At 38.5% G+C, this 18,104-nt stretch overlaps 2 protein-coding genes across 3 annotated transcripts in view; one reads left to right on the forward strand and one right to left on the reverse strand.

Annotated features, from left to right (window-relative positions):
- Positions 1-294: 294 nt before the first annotated feature.
- LOC109029743 (sister chromatid cohesion protein DCC1) lies at positions 295-7,191 on the forward strand. Its single transcript, XM_019040342.2, has 8 exons — positions 295-523; positions 1,617-1,784; positions 2,378-2,549; positions 3,101-3,326; positions 3,787-3,981; positions 5,160-5,285; positions 5,996-6,173; positions 7,018-7,191. The coding sequence occupies exons 1-8, from the start codon at positions 507-509 to the stop codon at positions 7,121-7,123; spliced, it is 1,188 nt and encodes a 395-aa protein (XP_018895887.2). The 5' UTR covers positions 295-506; the 3' UTR covers positions 7,124-7,191.
- Positions 7,192-8,395: 1,204 nt separating this feature from the next.
- LOC109029742 (QRFP-like peptide receptor) overlaps positions 8,396-18,104 on the reverse strand; it is a 150,324-nt gene continuing 140,615 nt past the window's right edge. The window contains exons 8-10 of one of the 2 annotated variants that reach the window (XM_072298151.1): positions 12,200-12,367; positions 9,318-9,505; positions 8,396-8,836 (exon numbers count right to left, since the gene is read on the reverse strand). In XM_072298151.1, the coding sequence (XP_072154252.1) occupies positions 8,827-8,836; positions 9,318-9,505; positions 12,200-12,367 (366 nt within the window). In that variant the 3' untranslated portion in view covers positions 8,396-8,826. Of the gene's footprint in view, positions 9,506-12,199; positions 12,368-18,104 lie in introns of both variants that reach the window. The other variant, XM_072298150.1, reaches the window with a different exon arrangement.

The following is an 18,104-nucleotide window of genomic DNA, read 5'->3' on the forward strand; positions in this document are numbered from 1 at the left end:
CTTTGGCGTGGTAGCGAGTGGAGATAATCTATGAACTGCTGAAAGACTACTTTTTCCTCAAAAAGTGGATTTTTCCACCTACCTACACGAAAGTCGTAGAATGTCCACTCAATTAGGGCTCAGACTGAAAAAGAAATTAATTAATTAATTTAAACTGACTCAAAAACACTTCCGGATTGAACAGCTTCGATTAACTTCCCACCGTTCCGACAATGAACAGCAGTGGCTAGGCAAGAAATTACTACTAAACAGACACACTGCCAAAAAAATAATTTATCCGACGACATGCTTAGGTTTTCCATATTTTCCCTCGTTTTTTGTTTTTTCTCCCTCTCACCAGCATTAATTTTGCTCTGCTTTTACAGTACGGAAATCGATTTTCTAGTTTTAAAAGTGAAGCATCAAGAAGTACTCTGTGATCGATTGTTATCTTTTCCTAATTACTCTAATTGTAACCATCGAAAAACGCTCTACAAGACAAGATTTCAGTGCTGCCTTCGGTGATCATGGATGTCGATGATCAGTATGTTATTAGTCAATCTTATATTTCTAGTAACTTATTCCTCCTGTTTACTAAACCAGCTTTCATGCTACAGTGAGATACATTTGTGCTCTGGAGAGAATTTTAGGCGGCAGATTATTGTGGAGTCGTATGCGACAGGTGTTCCCTAATATAGGGAAGAAAACTATCTCAATTGCAGCTGTTCAAATTTTACGATTCAATTTCTTTTATTTAAGGAAGTATCCATGGGCATCATTGCAAAAAATTCCTAGGGATGGTTATCCAGAAAGCTGAGGAAAGTAATTTTTGTAACAAAATCGTATACATGATGAAGTGATCATGAGCCATTTCCTGATAATGTCAGATGTGACAGGACAGGATGTACACAATGTTTACTTGTAACTGTCTAGAATTTCTCCAGGCAACTTGCACTGTCTTCTTAGCAACATACATACAAACACTGCCTCATCACCGCTTGCAGGTTTAACTAATTGAATTTCAATTAATTAACAACTATTTTTTGCTGGGTAAAATTCCATTACGAGAAATTTCTGATGATTGATCGCTGCGAAAAGTCACACAAATGAACGAATAATTCATTCTGACTTCCTCGTAGCCCGCATTCAATGGACTTAGAAGCAACTCTCTGTTGTATGTTTTGTGATCATCAAATTTGTTTCATTTTGTTCTTTGAATGTGCCTGTAAAGTTTGTCAGCAGAAAATTTTGCAAAAATTTAGGGAGGCCTATTTAGGCCTCTTAGGAATTTCTCGATCTTTCCTGCCATGAGTACTGGTGCATTTGAGCTTTCTCTAAGATCAATCATTATTTTTTTAAAGAGCTGGAGTACATTTAGCCCTGACTTAAACAAGAGAAATTTCATGTAAGTACTTTTGAAAGGAAATTTGCAGTTGCACTAGACTGAAATGAAGGATTTTCCTGAAAAAATTTGCTATGTTGAAACGTCCCTAAACCTCTTTCAGTCTGGTCTCTTCATTTTATTTGAAATTTGTCACTGATTTCCTCACTTAAAACATTTAACTTTTGGATCTAGATGCTTTCAAAGAGAATTATGGCAGACACCAATAATTAATTTCATGTTTCTTCTGTTTCAGTTATGATCGAACACTTAATGATGTTAAGACTGTAATTACTCATGCCAAACTCGAGGAGGACGATTTACATCCTGTCTCTCAAAACTTATATTTTGGCACTCAATTTGAGAATTTCAAATTTCTAGAATTGAACAATACAGTATTGGAACATTTGGAGGTTGGGCAAAGGTAATTGTCATCCCATATCCTCTTCAAAACTTATTCTCAACAGGTTTGGTGAAAATAGTATATCAGCGCAAAGAAATGACAAATATTTAGGAGTCCTTTTCCAATTATCTTGAGGACCTTGGACAATTGCAGGGCTGAGGAGAGCAAAAAAATGGTGAATATTTCAAGCAGTTATGAGTAGGTAATAAGTACTAAAAATGTGACTTTTTTACGCTCATAGAATTAGAATTCTGGCTTTTACTTAAATCACGTTTTAAGTAAAAAGTTTTTATTGAGCTTTTACACCACTTTAGGTTATGTTGCATTTAAATAAACCTCCTTACAATACGGAGTTTTTTTTTGTATTAAGTACAAGATTGGCGTCAAGCATGAAAGTAATAGTTTTTCGTGTTACAAAGATGTAGTATTACAAGGAGCATTCATCATTTGGTTCCCTGCTTTTGTTTTCTTTTAAATTACAGTAATTTTCTCTTAGGCACCCTCTTCTTTTGCTTATCCTCCTTCCTTTAATAATTTTACTTGTCAACACCTTACTTACACTGATTTTTTTGGCCGCCTACCTATTTTTCAAGCATCTCTCTCCTTAATTTCAGAGTTGTATTCCGTGGAGAAGAAGATGACAGAGCCGTCTTGTGCACTGAATCTCAAACATTTGAAGTGAAAGAAGCAGAGACCTCCAACTCTATGCTCCTAGTGCCTAATTTGCGATGGTCAGAAGACATGCTGCCAAGTGTAAATGACGATCGAATGCTAGAGAGACGAGAAGTATGTGCTCCCAATTTTTACCAGTACAATCACAAAAATCGCTCATATATCATACAGCACTGAGTTCTTTTATTTATCTATGATTGGTAACAGGTATATGTACAAGCTTAGATTTATATGACCTAGGAATGTTCTATCGGTATCACTTGAGTCCTCGTTTTCTTCCTCATGTAGCTTTTGCTTGGTGAGCAGCTGATTCGAGCGGCCATATTAGAGTGTATCGATTTTTTAAAACAAGCAACACCGACAGCTCATCAGCTAGATTTGTTTGAACACCCCTAACTGAGATAAGTAGGAAGAAATATGAGAAACTTTTATCGTGGAAGGAAGGAACTTTTATCATAAAGAAAGGAACAAAATTCAAATTTTTCCTTACAGAGAAAGCCACAAACTGCTCTAAAATAACAAGGCGGTTCTTTGCATAGTGAGTATCACATTCTTTTTTAATGTTAGAAGTCAATTTTTAATTTTCTAGCTGTTTGCTAATTACATTTTTGTCTATAATTATAAATTCATTTATTTTTTTCTCTCTCCTTCTTTTTAAATCCTAGATTGTTGGTATTCACTATAGTTACTATGAACTCAGGGTTTGCAAGCCTCGTCTGAAGAAATTGAGACGCATTCTTCAAGTAAGTGCATATCGAGGATCAGAGTTGGAAAGTGAACTTCAAGAATCCAATGTCAAATTTTATACAAGCGATGATTTGGAAACGATTCAGGCCAGCAAAGAAGAACTAAAGGATGCACTGAATGTGATCGACGCTGTGTGTTTAAATGGTATGTTATTTTAAATTTTTCTGGACCTAAGTTTTTTAACTATGCTGTTCCCTCACATCGCTGAGTGAGAGCAGAAACAATGATCTTGCGCCACATTGAAACTGCTTTTTCTCGGTGCTCAAGATTGGTAAGGAGATGACTCATCTTTTTTGCTACAGTTTAAAATGAAAGAATGAAAAAAATGAAACAGGAATTTCTTCATTTGGTCTACTTTTATTAATATAGATTCTTTTATAAAGAAGGAAGTTGCCGAATCTTGTGATAGCAGTTTCTTAAATTTCTCTGCAAAACGCAATTCATCCTCCGTGAATTTGAGTTTTTCATTAGTTCTCTAATTTCCTTGATCATATCATTTCCTAGCTTACTGTTTTTTACCTTGGTCTTCATTAGTTCCATATTTATGTTTGTTACTTCTATTACCCCTTAAGTATTGTTATCATTTGATCAAAATTGTTTTCAGGTTATTGGCGAGTACTAGACTTTGACTACCACTATAGGATCCTTTCATTATTCTTGGATTTGATCAACTCAAATTCTTGGTCCATAGAATCCATCCCAGCAGCAGAGGTCCTCTCAGAATTAAAAGACTTGATCCCAGAGTTGATTTTGCAACATTTAGTCAAAATATACACAGATCCAGTAGAAAATTCTGACAGTAAGTACCTATCTTATTTGTTTGATTACCAGTAAAATTTCTGATTCATCAGAAAATTAGCCACAGAAAATGGGAACTCTATGCGCTGCAGGGAAAAAAATTCTGCAGGAGAGCAATTTTTGTCTAGTAATGTTAAAAATGACATGTATTTGAGCTCTAGATAGGTACATCATTGGGTTTTTTTTATTTTTTGTTTTTGTTGAGAGTTTAGTCAGTGCTTGATGACAATGGATCGTGTAAATTAAATTTTAGGTCCCACGATTTTAAACTGCAATTATGATTAGCAAGTCTCTCAAAAACTACACTTGCTGAGGTGCTAACTTCAAACTGTCCTATCTCTGTGTCTAGTTTAAAATTGTTGTACTTTTTTGTATCAATATGTTCATTAATCACCTTGCTATGTAGTAATCAGAGTCTTATCTTCCCCATTCCGTGAAAGCTACTTTTAGAAGTCTGTACGCAGGTATGCCCAATGATGACTCATTGACTCATGACCAAATAGTTGAGCAATCTTAATCTAATTTTCAAGAATTTGCACAGCCAAGTGCTCACCCCGACATCAGTTGATCATCATTCGACGAATTTTTTTATATTTATTGCTCAATAAGTCCCTCATCAATCATCATAAGGGGAAAAGTAGCATCGACCGCCAACTTTAAGTTTGGCCGCACCCAATACTTTTGCTTAAATTTTTGGTGCTAGGTCTCTAAAATATATTGTTTCTGGCACTAGTAGCAATACTTAAATGTTTTAATCATAATAGGTTGGTGTCCTCCTTCCTTTCTCTCAGAACAATATCCATTGTTCAACTTGCGTTAGCGGGAAGTAAATAAAGGTGTCTACAGTGTAGGTAAAAACAAATTTAAGGGTGAGGTTCTCTCTCTGAGAGGGAAGAAAAAAAAAATTTCCTTCCAATTTATTCTTTCTCATCCTAATACAGCTGGTAAATTGTAATAAAAAACTCCTACATTAGATGAACTTCTTTTGTTGAAATTCACCCAAATTAAAAGGGCCTTAATCTGAGGTCCTGTTTGACTACTTCCTTTGTCATAATTTTTTTATCCTCCATTCGCACATCTATTCTGCAGCATTATGTATCTTCCATTTACTCATTCTCTTTTTCAAAGCCTCAATTCGATATGATATTATCCTTTGTCTCCCTTTAATTTTGTTAATAGGTGGGTCCATGGTGAAGTTAAAAGCAGACAAGGTGTGTCGATTTTTAGCGGAAGCATTGCTGAGGTCACTCAACCGGTTCAATCTCAAAGATTTCCTCAAGGCGTGGCAAGACAGTGTCCCTGAAGGTGAGAGCACTCTCAACCAAATTCAATTGTTAACGTCCAAATGTTTTGTCCAATATATTTTGATACTCTTATAGTAGGTCTTTGAACGGTGCAAGATTGAAAGCACCCCTGTTTTCTCTCAAAAATGATCCTTAAAATATGATAGAACTATTGGAAACTTTCAAATGTGACTCACAAATGACAAATGTGCTCTAAGTAACACTAATCTAATCTCCAAGTAAAAATGAACAAAGTAAGAGCTACTGCTGGAGAGCTACTGGCCAATATGTTTTTAGCAGAATTATTAACGCAAATAATCGGAAGCTAGGTACCTATTAGACATAAATTTTGGAAATCAACACGTAAATAAGAAATTAGAGATCATAGTACACTTTTGAATCCATCAACTCAAACTCCTCACTCACCAAAAAAAAAAAAAAATAAAAAAAAAATAAAATAAAAAAAAAAAAAAATTGCATAATGCGATCATTGAAAACCAACAATTGTACCTATCATAGATTATCCACAAGCTACACAACTGTACGATTCTATGTGCACTACATACTTTGGAGAAATGGATCAGAACCCAAATCGTTCAATTTTTCTGTGCAATTGGTTCTCCGCTAGTCAAATCCAAAATTCGGCCATGAGGCAAAAACACCGTATCTCACGATATGGTCTATGCTTTAGACATTTTAGTATTCCTAATATTTTGCATATTTTATTTTTAGGCTTAAAAGTTGATGTAAAACAGTTAGAGGGGCTGGCATTAATTGACTCTGACACCAAGCCTCCGATAATTTCGCTGTATCCAGAATCTGATCTCCCAGAGGAGATTCAACCAAGAATCGAAGAATTGTTCACTGTCAGGGAGAAGTGGACTTTTGATCAAATTAAGCCATATGTTGAGTAAGTGAATTTAATTTTCTGTTTTCCTCACAGGTTTTTCTCTGTTTTCACAAGGTACATCACTAACCTTTTAATTCATTCAAAGCTAGACTTAATGACAAGATGATTTTTTTGCTCTCACAAATTTGACTTGGATTTGATTTTCCCCAAATTTAATCGGGTATTTATCTAATGAACTGTAGAAAGTACCATCCATTTTCTAGCTGTGATGAGGAAATTCAGGATTTTAAAGAAAGAGTTGTCCTGAAAGTTTAGTAAGTACAGGTTTATCTCATGTCTTTTTTGGCAGTAGCTTCTTTGCCATTGTAAGAGGACTTTACTGGCTTTCTAAACTTTCAGATCTTTGCATAAATTACTGTGTCTAGTTTTGCACTCATTATGCTGCAAGTTGGTTGCGATTGACCTTCAGACAGGGTCAGAAACCAAACATTATCATCATAAAGCATATGCTCTCAACCAGAACTTACTTTATTCTGGCCTGGATCTGTATTCTCCTTGAAAAGTTTACATAATGGCCGTTTCAAAAAAGTAACCGGTCATCTGTAGGTAAGTTGAAAAAGTAGAAAATATGAAGGGAGCAGTAGCTATTCCCAAAGTGCTCAACAAAGTGAATCATAACTGTAAACATATTTTCCCATCAGACTTGACAGAAAATGTAGAATATTGTTTATGCATTGAAAAGTTCTACATACATTTAATTTCTGTGTGAGTGACAAGGGGTTTTTGCTTTCAACAATTTATGCTTTTTACCGGTCAAAAATCTTTCGTTTATTCAAATCAAGTTCCATTAATTAAATCAAATAGACATCATCCTAATTTGAGCGTATGGTTTTATTTTTTTTAGACCTCTAGCCACAGCACAGCTGAATGTGAATGCCTTACTTACCAAGTATGCACGACCTTTCTTCGTTCAGAATGTCAAGCATTACTGTGCTCGTCATAAGAAATGACTCTATTTCATCAGTCTCTCTCCAATGTTCCTGCGATACCAATATTTACATTTCTGCATCAGTCTTAAGTGGTTTTTTAAGAGTACAAAATTACTGCCCATCTCTCCTCACAGGTAGAAAATATTCTTTTTTTCCGTAAAATTATTTATTCAGAATCAACCCTCAGTTCATTTCAGCAATCTTTATAGTAAAAAATTTCAGGAAAAATGTTGTGGTGCATTCTTGTCATAACTGAATCATCACACATGATGAACATTCTTCGGCAAAGAGAATCCAAGGTGAAATAATCATGAGTAGTAATCACAATTTCAGCGTAAAACCTTTGCCTAAAATAATGTGAAGCTCGGATCTCTATTTGACTTGTGTCAGTTCCAGCCTGTTCCATTTTTGCACTAATCAAGTCGCTTGTATAATTTGCACAAAATGACATCATCAAGGAAATCCTGTGAGTAAAACTGCACTCTATGTACTCAAAAAGCCTAACAAACCTGATGATTTTCTAATATTACATCCGCATGGAATTGGATCAGATGTAATGAGAAAGATCAACAAAGTACATAAGAGGAAAAGATTTTGCTCCTGCTTAAAAAAAAGGCCTCTTCGTAGAAGAACAGTAGGAGTGAAAACGGTGAATGAAGTTTCCTCATAGGAGTTCTCCGAGTCATGAAACACCTTTTGCATTTTTTACATCATTCTATTCTATCAAGAGGCAGACTGACCGTCTAGTTTCAGTTTTCTATGTATATTTGTTTGTTCAAACTGAACTAAAATTGGTCATGAACTTTTATTCAGTTTCTGCTGTTTTTATTTTAAGTATTCAAGTTCTTGAATTGCTCATACATAATATGACCAGTATCAGTGTGTAACTGATTTCCAGTTTCCTTTCTTATCTCATTTTATTAGCGGAAAACCGAAAAAAAATTCCATCGCAGTTTCGCGAGCTTATTTTTAATCCTCTTGAAAAGACTTTTACCAAAACTTTCAAGGCATTATGTCCTTCCAGTATAAAAGATAAACAGGTGTTTTTAAAGTGCATGATGCATTTATAACTATCTATAAAATTGTATAAATTATGCAAATAATTTACCCAGATGCAGTTGTTGCAAGGAATGTTAGCAACAATTGCATCTTGGTATGTTATTTTCACAATTTTTACAATTTTTTATATAATTAGGCTAATGTAAATGAAATGTAATAGGCTAATTTTGGTTAAAGTCATTCCTATAATTTTTCCCTTACCTCATTAAACATGTCAAACAAGTAACACAATCATTCTTATTTAAAAAAATACTTTAATGAAACCTTGCGCTTATACATAAACTATAGGAACATACAGCCGTAACAATCAAAATCAGGTAAATTTACAAAAACGTCTGTTTCTAAACTCAAGAGCTGGTTTGCTGAAGATGCATGCAAGACAGCTTACTCATTTTTCTTTGCGAGATGAAATTGGATGGCGTTTGATAAGATTCTGTAAGACCAGAATATCAAAACTTTACGAATCTGACAGCATTCAAATAGCTTCTCAAACAGCCTTCTTGATTTTCTTTTGATTTTAAAGAAACCACATATGAGCAGTTCTCTAAAATTCAGACTTTTATAAAACCATCCAAACTTTAAATGAGATTTGAACGTGAAACTAATAATGAAGCACAGTCAGACGCTGACAGGCCGCACCAATCTAGTTTGCTGGTCAGTCTCCATCACAGGTATCTGAAATTTCAACAAAATCCAACTTTAGAACCTTGAAAATAATTTTCTCTCACCTCAAAGAGTCAAGTTATATGAAATAACTTTTCAATGCTAAAACTAGAAAACATGTGAGGGTCTATTGGAATGACCCTGTACCTATTATCATGGAAAACCCGACTCGTCAGTCTCGAGAACAACTTCTCAGGAATATTATGTGAAAAGTCAACTTTTAAAACCCAAACTAAGTTCAAAACAGTTTTTAATTGCACCCATTTTCAATGTAACAGAATGGATGGTTAAATGGAAGCAACATTTTTGACTTTGGGTATTTCCAGCTTTTGAAAGAGGATTTTTGTGACAGTTAACCTTGATAAAAAATAAAGCAACTACTAACCAGCTAACCACTAGCTAATGGGCTTTCCAAGTCTTTGCAATTGAGGTAGGTGCCATCGTAGTATTATCATATTTGCAATGTTATGTAAGGATGGAAAAGGGACCGAACCTGAGGCTGGAGTTGTGGTTGCCGCCATTGATGCTGTGTATGTTGACAGCGGCCGTTGCATTCGTCGAGGTGGTGACATTGACCCGTGTCTGCTGGGTGCTGTTCCGATGGAGCGTTCCCAGCATGTAGCACCGCCGATGCGGCCCATGGTATGAGTCGTATCCGCTCGAAGAGTTGGTATTTCGTGTCTGAAACCAGCAAATCACAAGCCACCACCAAATTTATTCTGCCCACACCAACTTTGAAAACAGAAGACCTGGGCTTCCAAATGACAGATTAAGTTCAGGGCGCCATTTGAGGAGAAGAGGGTGGCTCTAAGAAGCAGGGGGCCAATTTTCCTCTTGCACTCTAGAGTTGACCTTTTACAGAGGCTATTTTGGTCAATTTTATCGATCTAAGTGCATTTTTTGAGACTTTTGAAAGTTCTGTCCTCCTTCAAGCAAATTTTACCCAGGCTCAAGAAATTTTGCCTCCCCCTCTCCCCCGCATCCACCAAAAATTTGCCCTTAATGACGCCCTGCATAAATTCCTGTTCAGTTTCATATTGGCAGGCTCTTGTAAAGTCCGAAAATTTACGTGGACCATGAAAAATCAGGAAAAAGGCAGCAACCAAAAAGTGTTGAACTTAGTATCATTTTTCTCTTCAAACTCTTAGATTCAATAATTTTATCAGTTACTGTGCTTTTTTAAGTGCATATGGGAAAAAACCAGCAGCACTATTTGCAGGACTCAAAATTTTGTTTTTGTTGTGCATATGGCTTTTCAAACCTATGCTGTACCTACTGTATGGTACCGTATTGAGTTGCACTTTGCTAGACTGACAGTTTTACCTAATTAATGGAGAAATTAAAACATAAAATTTCAACTTAAAGAAATATGATAGTACTTTGAAAGGTAATCTGCTGTTCCAGTCAGTTGCCATTGAACTCAAACACTGTTTTATTGAAAGATCTTTCAATTTTTTTGGAGCCTTCTTTGGAGTGCACTTGGACAAGTGGACCAAATGCAATAAGGCTCTTCCATTTCTGGCTCATTCATAAAAGAATCCAGCTGTGTGAGGAAACTAATAGCAAGTGCGATGTTTCTAACATGACCAAGAAATAGCATTTCCATGGTGGAAAATGTAGTCCAATTTGGTCTTTATTAATAGTGAATGTTCAAACACAACTGCTGCAAAATCACGTTCTCATAATTTTTAAGGCAAAGTTCGCATTCAGGTCGATGTCACTGGTTGAATCAATCATTGTTTGATGCTGAAGCTCTACAAGTTCAGTCCTCTTCTCGCTGCAAACTACTCGAGGAAAATCTAAATCTCCTCCGCCAAGAAATGGAGTTCATCAGAGACGCTAAACGCAAGCTGGAAGAGGAACAAAGTCTCTCCACCTCAGCCAACAAACAAATCATAAAGCGAAAAATCAAATTGCCTGCATTTCGCCCCGAAATGCCAGACCTATGGTTCATTCAAATCGAAGCCATTTTTGCCGATTACGGCATAAACGCTGAGATTGATAAATATCGTACCGTTATCAGTCAAAGCGAAGGATCATGGCTGGTCGAAATAAACGATTTAATCCGAGCTGGACCTAGTGTAAACATTCCTTACACCACTCTGAAGAAGGAGATAATCAACCGCTTCTCACTAAGCGAAAATTCACGCCTCAAGAAACTACTCGAAGAGGAGGAAATCGGCGATTTGAAACCATCCCAATTCTTACGCAGACTCAAAACTGTCGCTGGCAGCACACCAATTGCTGACAACATCATGAAACCACTATGGCTAAGTAGGCTACCCGCCTACGTGCAAGGCATTTTGCAAGCCCAACCCAGCAACAACACGCTGACTGAGATAGCCGATGTGGCAGACCGAATTGCGGAAACCATCCCTCATTCCGTTCATTCCACTTCCGCCACAAATCAAACCATCCCTCCTCCTTCAGTTCACCAAATCTCCAAACCTGCTGACCCTTTAACCGACATCAAAGAAATGCTAACAGCTCTCAGTCACAAATTTGACCTCTTAGACGTCAAAGTCAAGAACCTGGAGAGGAATATCGATAGAAGCAGAAGCCGTTCCCGCTCCAAATCTCGCTCACGCTACAGTTCACCCAAGCCGTTCAAATCCGAGAAAGGATATTGTTTCTATCATGAGAATTTCGGAAAAGAAGCTCGCAAGTGCCATCAACCATGCAAATACCTTAGCTCAACAAACGACAACGGCAGCCAATAGTGGCGGCTGCTGGCTGCCCCACACGGTCCAACCGCCTCTTCATTAAAGACAGAGACAGCAACAACAGCTTCCTAATAGACACAGGGTCTGACTTAAGCTGTTTCCCTAGACGTCTCTTACCTGGCCATTTCAAACCAACAAACTATGAACTAAAAGCAGCGAACGAATCATTCATCAAAACCTATGGGTTCCTGCCCATGAAATTAAACCTCGGCCTACGACGCGCTTTTTCCTGGCGGTTCATCATCGCTGACGTCGACGTTCCCATCATTGGCGCAGACTTCCTAGCCGAATACCATCTTCTCCCGGATTGCCACAAGATGAAGCTTGTGGACGGGGTTACCTCACTCTCAGCCCAAGGAAGCCAAGCAACCAGCGACCAACCTAGCGTCAAAGAAATCTCGGCCACCAACTGCAGCATCCTAGCAGAATTCCCAGAACTGACTCGCCCGCCAGGCAGCCCAAAACCCGACAAGGTTCCTCACTCAACACGGCACTTCATCCGCACAACAGAGGGACCCCCTGTCTCATCCCAGTTTTAGCTATGGGGCAGGGTTCATCCATGGCCAAGTTTCCCCCAGAAAAACAGCTAAAAACAGGTTTATTGTCAATTTAAAATTTCAGGGGGGATGACACTGAAAGAGTGGAGACTTACTTTGAAGCAGCGGCGGCGACCTGTGTGAATATCGTCAAACTCCTGTCGAAACAGCTTTCGAACTGTCTTGCGAAGATTTTTGGTCATGACACAGTAGAGGAGGGGGTTGATGGCAGAATTGGCATGACCCAATAGAAGAGCGAAGGGGTACCAGTTCAGCATCGTCCGCTGAAAATCCATTGAAAATCATGTAAAAAAAAGAAAGGTCATCTCCACTTTTTCAAATTCATCAAGAGATCGAAATCATGTCCAGAAAGCAAGGAGTTCATGAAATACGGAGGCTTAACGATTTATAAAAGTGTATGGTGGCTATGGATTAATCCAGAGCAGAACCAGACATCGTCAAGCGATTCTCTGGAATTCAATTAATTTTTTTTTGTGTATCATGCACTAGAATATGTAAGAAGTAATAATTTCAAGGTATTGCCAGAATTCCTAACAATTTACAGCAATACATCTAGTATTTACAACGATATCAGTTTTCATGATGCCTATATCCTTAAACGGAAAAAAATATACATTCTGTACGCTTGGGCCAAGGTTATTCATGCCTTAGCTTCTACAGGTTTTTTTTATCCTTGCGATTACTCTTGCGTTTTACTCCTGTGGGAGCTTGAGCAACTTTGAGATCACTCTCTGCCGACATTGTGCCAGGGTTGATGGGAATTACTACCGTCATCTCATCTGTTTCTACTTGAGCACTCTTTGCAGCTTCTGCTCTCATCTTCTTCTTTTTATCCAGTTTATCAAACCTAGTGGTAACTATTCTTCGGTTCATAAATCGAACTTCCCATAATATTTTGAGTCTGATTAAAGTGCTTGCAAATTCTTCTTCTGCTTCTCCACTGCACAGTTTAAGAGCTAGCTGCTGGTTTTTGAAGGCAAGTTTGATGATTTTGCTGATGTTCCTTTCATGGCAACGGGCAGCAAACACTTCATTAAAAACTCTTTCCATTTTTTTGACAATTTGGAAACTTTCATAGGAGGGTGCTTGGAGTTGTCCAAAATCTTGGATCTTTGGAGTTCTTTGGAGAACTTAGTTCTTTGGAGTGGCCTTTGAAGTAAAGAAACATTTGATAGTCTTCAGTCCAGATTCTCTTGTCTCCTTGTTACAAAAACGCACACAACTTGCACAAAAGCTGCACTTCTGTTTCCTTGCAAAAACGCGAGTAATGAAGCCGCAACAATAGGAGAGAGCATTCTCTTCGGTGGCATCCATTTTTTCTTGATGCTCTATTTTGTCCAGACTTGGCGTGACAGTGATTTCTTCTTGCTTCTTGCTTCTTATTACTTGCGGAAGTTTGCTCAAAACGATGAGAGACTTTTCAACCTCTTCCTCACATGTTGGTTGCATCGCTAATTTTGGATAAGGGTGACAAAGTTAAATTTCTGATGCCCTTTCAGGGGCGTAGCTAGGAAATTTCTCTGGGGGGGGGGGGGGGCATGGGACCACGTTTCGTGGTGAAGAGGGCGGGGGGAGGGTGAGGAATGAAGGATCCCGTTTTTCTGGGGGGGGGGGGGGTCCACGAGATTTCGGGGGGGGGGGGCCCCCAGGACCCCCCTAGCTACGCCCATGTGCCCTTTTCAACTTGTTTAACAGTGGGGTTATCATAGCAGCCTTGTTGCTTATGCAACATTCCAAAATAATTTTCCAGCATATTATCGTGGCTGAGAAACCTTGCTCTCACATCGGTGATTTCATATCGCTCTGCTAATCCCTGCACCAACAGTAGAAGGAACAGTTTAGTCTGCTCGTGAATACCGGGCAAAAGATCCTCTGGAAATGGATCCTCTTCCTCTGGAATTTGTGTTAAGTACTGATACTCGGCAATGGCATTAGTTTACGAAGGAACCTATAACTTTGAGGCCCATGATATAATAAAGATGTTGCAAAATATTTCATATCATCAGACCATGGCATACCTTTACTGCTCTTACACTTGTTCAACCTTAGCTGGGCTTCCAGCAATCTGTTTATCGTTGGGTTGAGGAGAACTTTCGAAGCTGCAGCAATTTCTTCATGGGACACGGCAGGAGCCTTCTGCTTTTTCCGTTCCCAACGGTTTATACGAGCACGCAATCGATGGATGGTTTTCTTCTTCTCTACCAATTGAGCTTTTAGGTGTGTGACACTCTTCGATGAAGCTCTCTTTGATGCAGCAACCTTCTGTCCTGAACTCGTCCGTGACAGCGTGCATACGGCGCCAGTCAAAACCCCTAGATGCATCTAAACGTGTTCGTCGGATGTGCGCGTAGCATATGCAAATAATTGAAGGCGTTTTGTAATTCCTTAGTCCTAAAGTGACTAGGTGCATGTCGCCAGCGAGACGCGAGTGTAGCTGTAGGCATGGTAGACTAGGATCATTTTTTTATATATAATAGTAGTAAAATTAGAGAAAAAGTAGGATATTGCAACGATGTGCTGTCCATCTAAACAATCAAATCAGCCTAAAATTACACAACACAAACAAAATAATTCCGTAAAAACTGTGGAAAAAGAAATATTTGCAAACCAGGACGTTCTATGATGTCAAGACTCTAATTTTTAACCGGTAAATTAAGGAAGGAGAGTAAGGAGACAGCGGAGTTGGTGCATGCGTCAGAAGTTTGCGATTTAATTACTGCTCCGTAAGTAAAATCTCGCGACAAACACGATAATGCCACTGGGTTTCTCCGAAAGTTCAGGCCGTAATGGAAAGTATACCCACGCTACTTGAGAGTCCACCTCTAAAACTAGTCAAATTCTCCATGCACAGATCGGGAGAAAATACATCAGGAGGGTTATACCTTTTTGTTTTGGGGACTCCAAAGTTGGAACAACGGCAACCCTAGCTAATGTATTCGCTCTTTATCTGTGCATGGTAAGTTTGACTAAATATAGAGGTGGACTCTCAACGCAGCGTAACCCCCCCCCCTCCCCCCACCTCCCATTAGGGCCTAAACTTGGAGAGCTTTTTTGAGCTTGGAAGTTGATTTCAGAGAAAAACAGTGGCGCGTGCATCGTGTTCCTTGCGAAATTTTACCCAAGGGGAAGTTCTCAAAACGCAAATCCCTGTTACATGCTAGAACTCCACTAAACAAAGTGAAAATATGAGCTGTTACTGCGAAACCGAGGCTCACGAGACTTAGTCCAATTCTAACTTTATCCCCGCGTTGAAAATGAGGTCGTAAACATCTCGGCGCGTCCCGGTTTTTAAAATTTTCCCTCTTTTACAGCCTCCCCGAATTAAGTTATTCTTTAGTGTGCAATCGAGCTGCAGTAACACGTGGATATCGGCAGAGAAAACATTTCGTCTCTTTTTCCTCGAACGTGGAAACCCGCGCTCTTCCGGCCACGGTTCGCGCTTTTGTAACGAGAAGCAAGCGGACCCGGATTGAGTAAGAAAGGGCTCCGCGCCGCACAGTGGTCTGAGCCGGCGGTGGAGATCGCACACGAGATTTTTACTATAACTGAAAATTTTCCTGTTGTATTTCGTCATTCTGCAAATTTCAAGGGGTACCCTGTGTCAGAAAGTTTACGAAATAACCAATGGAACCATTCTTGAACTTGTACGTTTTGTATAGTACCGAGCATACACTGGGGAAAAAAAAACACATTGCGGATCTAGAGTCCAGACTCTTGTTAGAGTTGAGTTAATGAGAGGAATCGGGAAAACATGTGGAAACATTAAAAGCTCTTATCAATGTTACTACGCAGCGTAAAGGTGTTAGATTTTTTTCATCGATTTATCTTAAAATTTCGTCTCATTTTTATTGTGAAGAAATTATTATCAAAATTTGCAGTTTTAGTAAAAAATTTCTCATCAAACCTCCCGGAAAGGCTCGTTTTAATGTGCGGCGGGCCTAAGGTTCATACGGCGTTCTTCCTCAGCAAGACTCACTGGAAAAAAAAACACATTGGATCTAGAGTCCAGACTCTTGAAAACATCGACAAGAAAAAATACTCTTGATTCAATCATATTTAAGCTCAAATCAAGAACCAAGCCTCTTAATTTGAGCGGATTTCCTTTTGATTTAAGCAAAAATCTGATTGAATCAAGAGTCTTTTTTTGTCAATGTTTTCAAGAGTCTGGACTCCAATGTGTTTTTTTCCAGTGTATAGAGGCTTTTAAAGTTTCCCTATCTTGTCCAACTTTTCCCACCGGTCCGCTCCACCGTGCGCTGTGCCCGCGGCGTTGCCTCGGAAATCCTCCGGGACCGGGCGCGATTGTCTTCAGGACGAGGCGCGGTGAGCAGCGAGCTGCCTATCTAAATAATCGGCCGGAAATGGGACTCCTCACAAATATCCGAGCCCAGATTCCGAAACCTACGTCGTCGTTTTGGGCCTCGATTCGAACGGATATGATCCACGCAGGGGTTGTATTTTTTTGAAGTGAATTTCGCAAGTTGATGCGAAGTTCTCGGAAGACAGGTTGTCTCGGAAAAGTCAGGGGAGAGATTCCCAAAAAAGTATTTTTGTTTTAAGGAACCCGAGGAATCAATTGAAATGTTTTTAAAATAAAAAGCTGGTTCCTGCGATCCAGCAGGTAAAGGCTTACACACAAAAAAGGCATTTACACACTCAGAGGAGCATTTTTACATTCAATTATTTACAAATTTCAATGCTCTATCGCCAATTTTTTCTGTGATTCAAGCTGTAACTTTTACCAAAGTTTTGTATCAAAATTACAACTCGCTCAAGTCCTCACGAAGTCTCGAGGTTCCCTGAAAAAGGGTGAAAGAGAGGCCCCTTTTGAGACTTTATTTAATCGTGATGCTTGGGGCCAGGGGAACTCGGAAAATGTAGGAGCTCACTGAAGACTGAAATATCAGGAATTTTAGGAAATAAATTGCGGAATCGATGTCAGAAACCAGTGATTTTATTGTTTAACTGTTCTGGAAGCAAGTTTTATCACATTTTGGCGGCCTTTGTTGCTTCAAAGCCATATAATGAACCTGGACTTGAAAGACTCAATCGCGCCATAGTTTTCCTTCAGGACTATGTCTTGTTTTCCCCCAAAAGTATTGGAAGAAAGTGGGAGGAAACTAAGTTTTCATGTGGGAAGTTTTGTCCTCTAAATCAGGGATCATGTGGAAATAAAGAATTCAAAGCTTTTAAAATTACGAATGTAACTCAAGCGCAGAAACTCAAGGAAAAGTCAGAAATTTGCTCTTTAATCTCGGAATATTTCCTAAGAATTATACGTTCTTTTTGTATTATTTCAAAATATTGTATTCATTCACCTTTTTAATTTGATGACTGAAACATGAACTCGAAGTGCGAGTACTCAATGCGGAATATGTTCGGATAGTGAATCTCAAGAATCGACTTTTCATTCTACGGACCTTGCGTGCAGTTTAAAACTTTGTCTCCAAGTTTTGTTTTATCGCCCTTTGTTTTAAATTTTAAGACACCAAGCGTCAAAAAGTTCCCACCGCCTAAAACTTTTAAACAGCCAAGGATAAGTTAAAAATCGTAAGCTCTCAAGGCTGAAAAAGCAAACAACCCCTGAATGCAACTATTCGTGTTCGATGGATGTGCGTGTTGCAGATACAGGGGATTGAAGGCATTTTAAGTTCCTGGGCTCAATACGCGCCACACCGCAGGATGCTGCTAGCATGATGATTCCTCTGATGCTCCGGTGACAATCTTCCCATGAAAATTTTAAAAATCTGATGTAAGATTTTAAAACTTATATGCAGAAAAAGGAAAAAATAATGAATTAACTAAAATAAATAAATGATTGAATAAAGAATTTACTATTAAGCCATCGGATGATGTTTGTCAAAATTATACAGGTTTTAATGTAATAAGAACTTTTAACCAAATCAAGCATCAAAAATACGCGCCAAGTGTGCAATTTGTTTTAACGCATTATTGGTCACAAGTTAAAAAGTTATTATTTAAGGAAATTGCTGACTTGTT

The sequence above is a fragment of the Bemisia tabaci genome, chromosome 3 (genome assembly GCF_918797505.1).
Source record: "Bemisia tabaci chromosome 3, PGI_BMITA_v3".
Lineage (NCBI taxonomy): Eukaryota > Metazoa > Arthropoda > Insecta > Hemiptera > Aleyrodidae > Bemisia > Bemisia tabaci.

Bases quoted from the DNA above. Each gene is read 5' to 3' on its own strand.
- LOC109029743 (XM_019040342.2), top strand. The intron at 3,327-3,786 runs GTATGTTATTTT...AATTGTTTTCAG, and splicing joins CGACGCTGTGTGTTTAAATG to GTTATTGGCGAGTACTAGAC. The intron at 3,982-5,159 runs GTAAGTACCTAT...TTTTGTTAATAG, and splicing joins TCCAGTAGAAAATTCTGACA to GTGGGTCCATGGTGAAGTTA.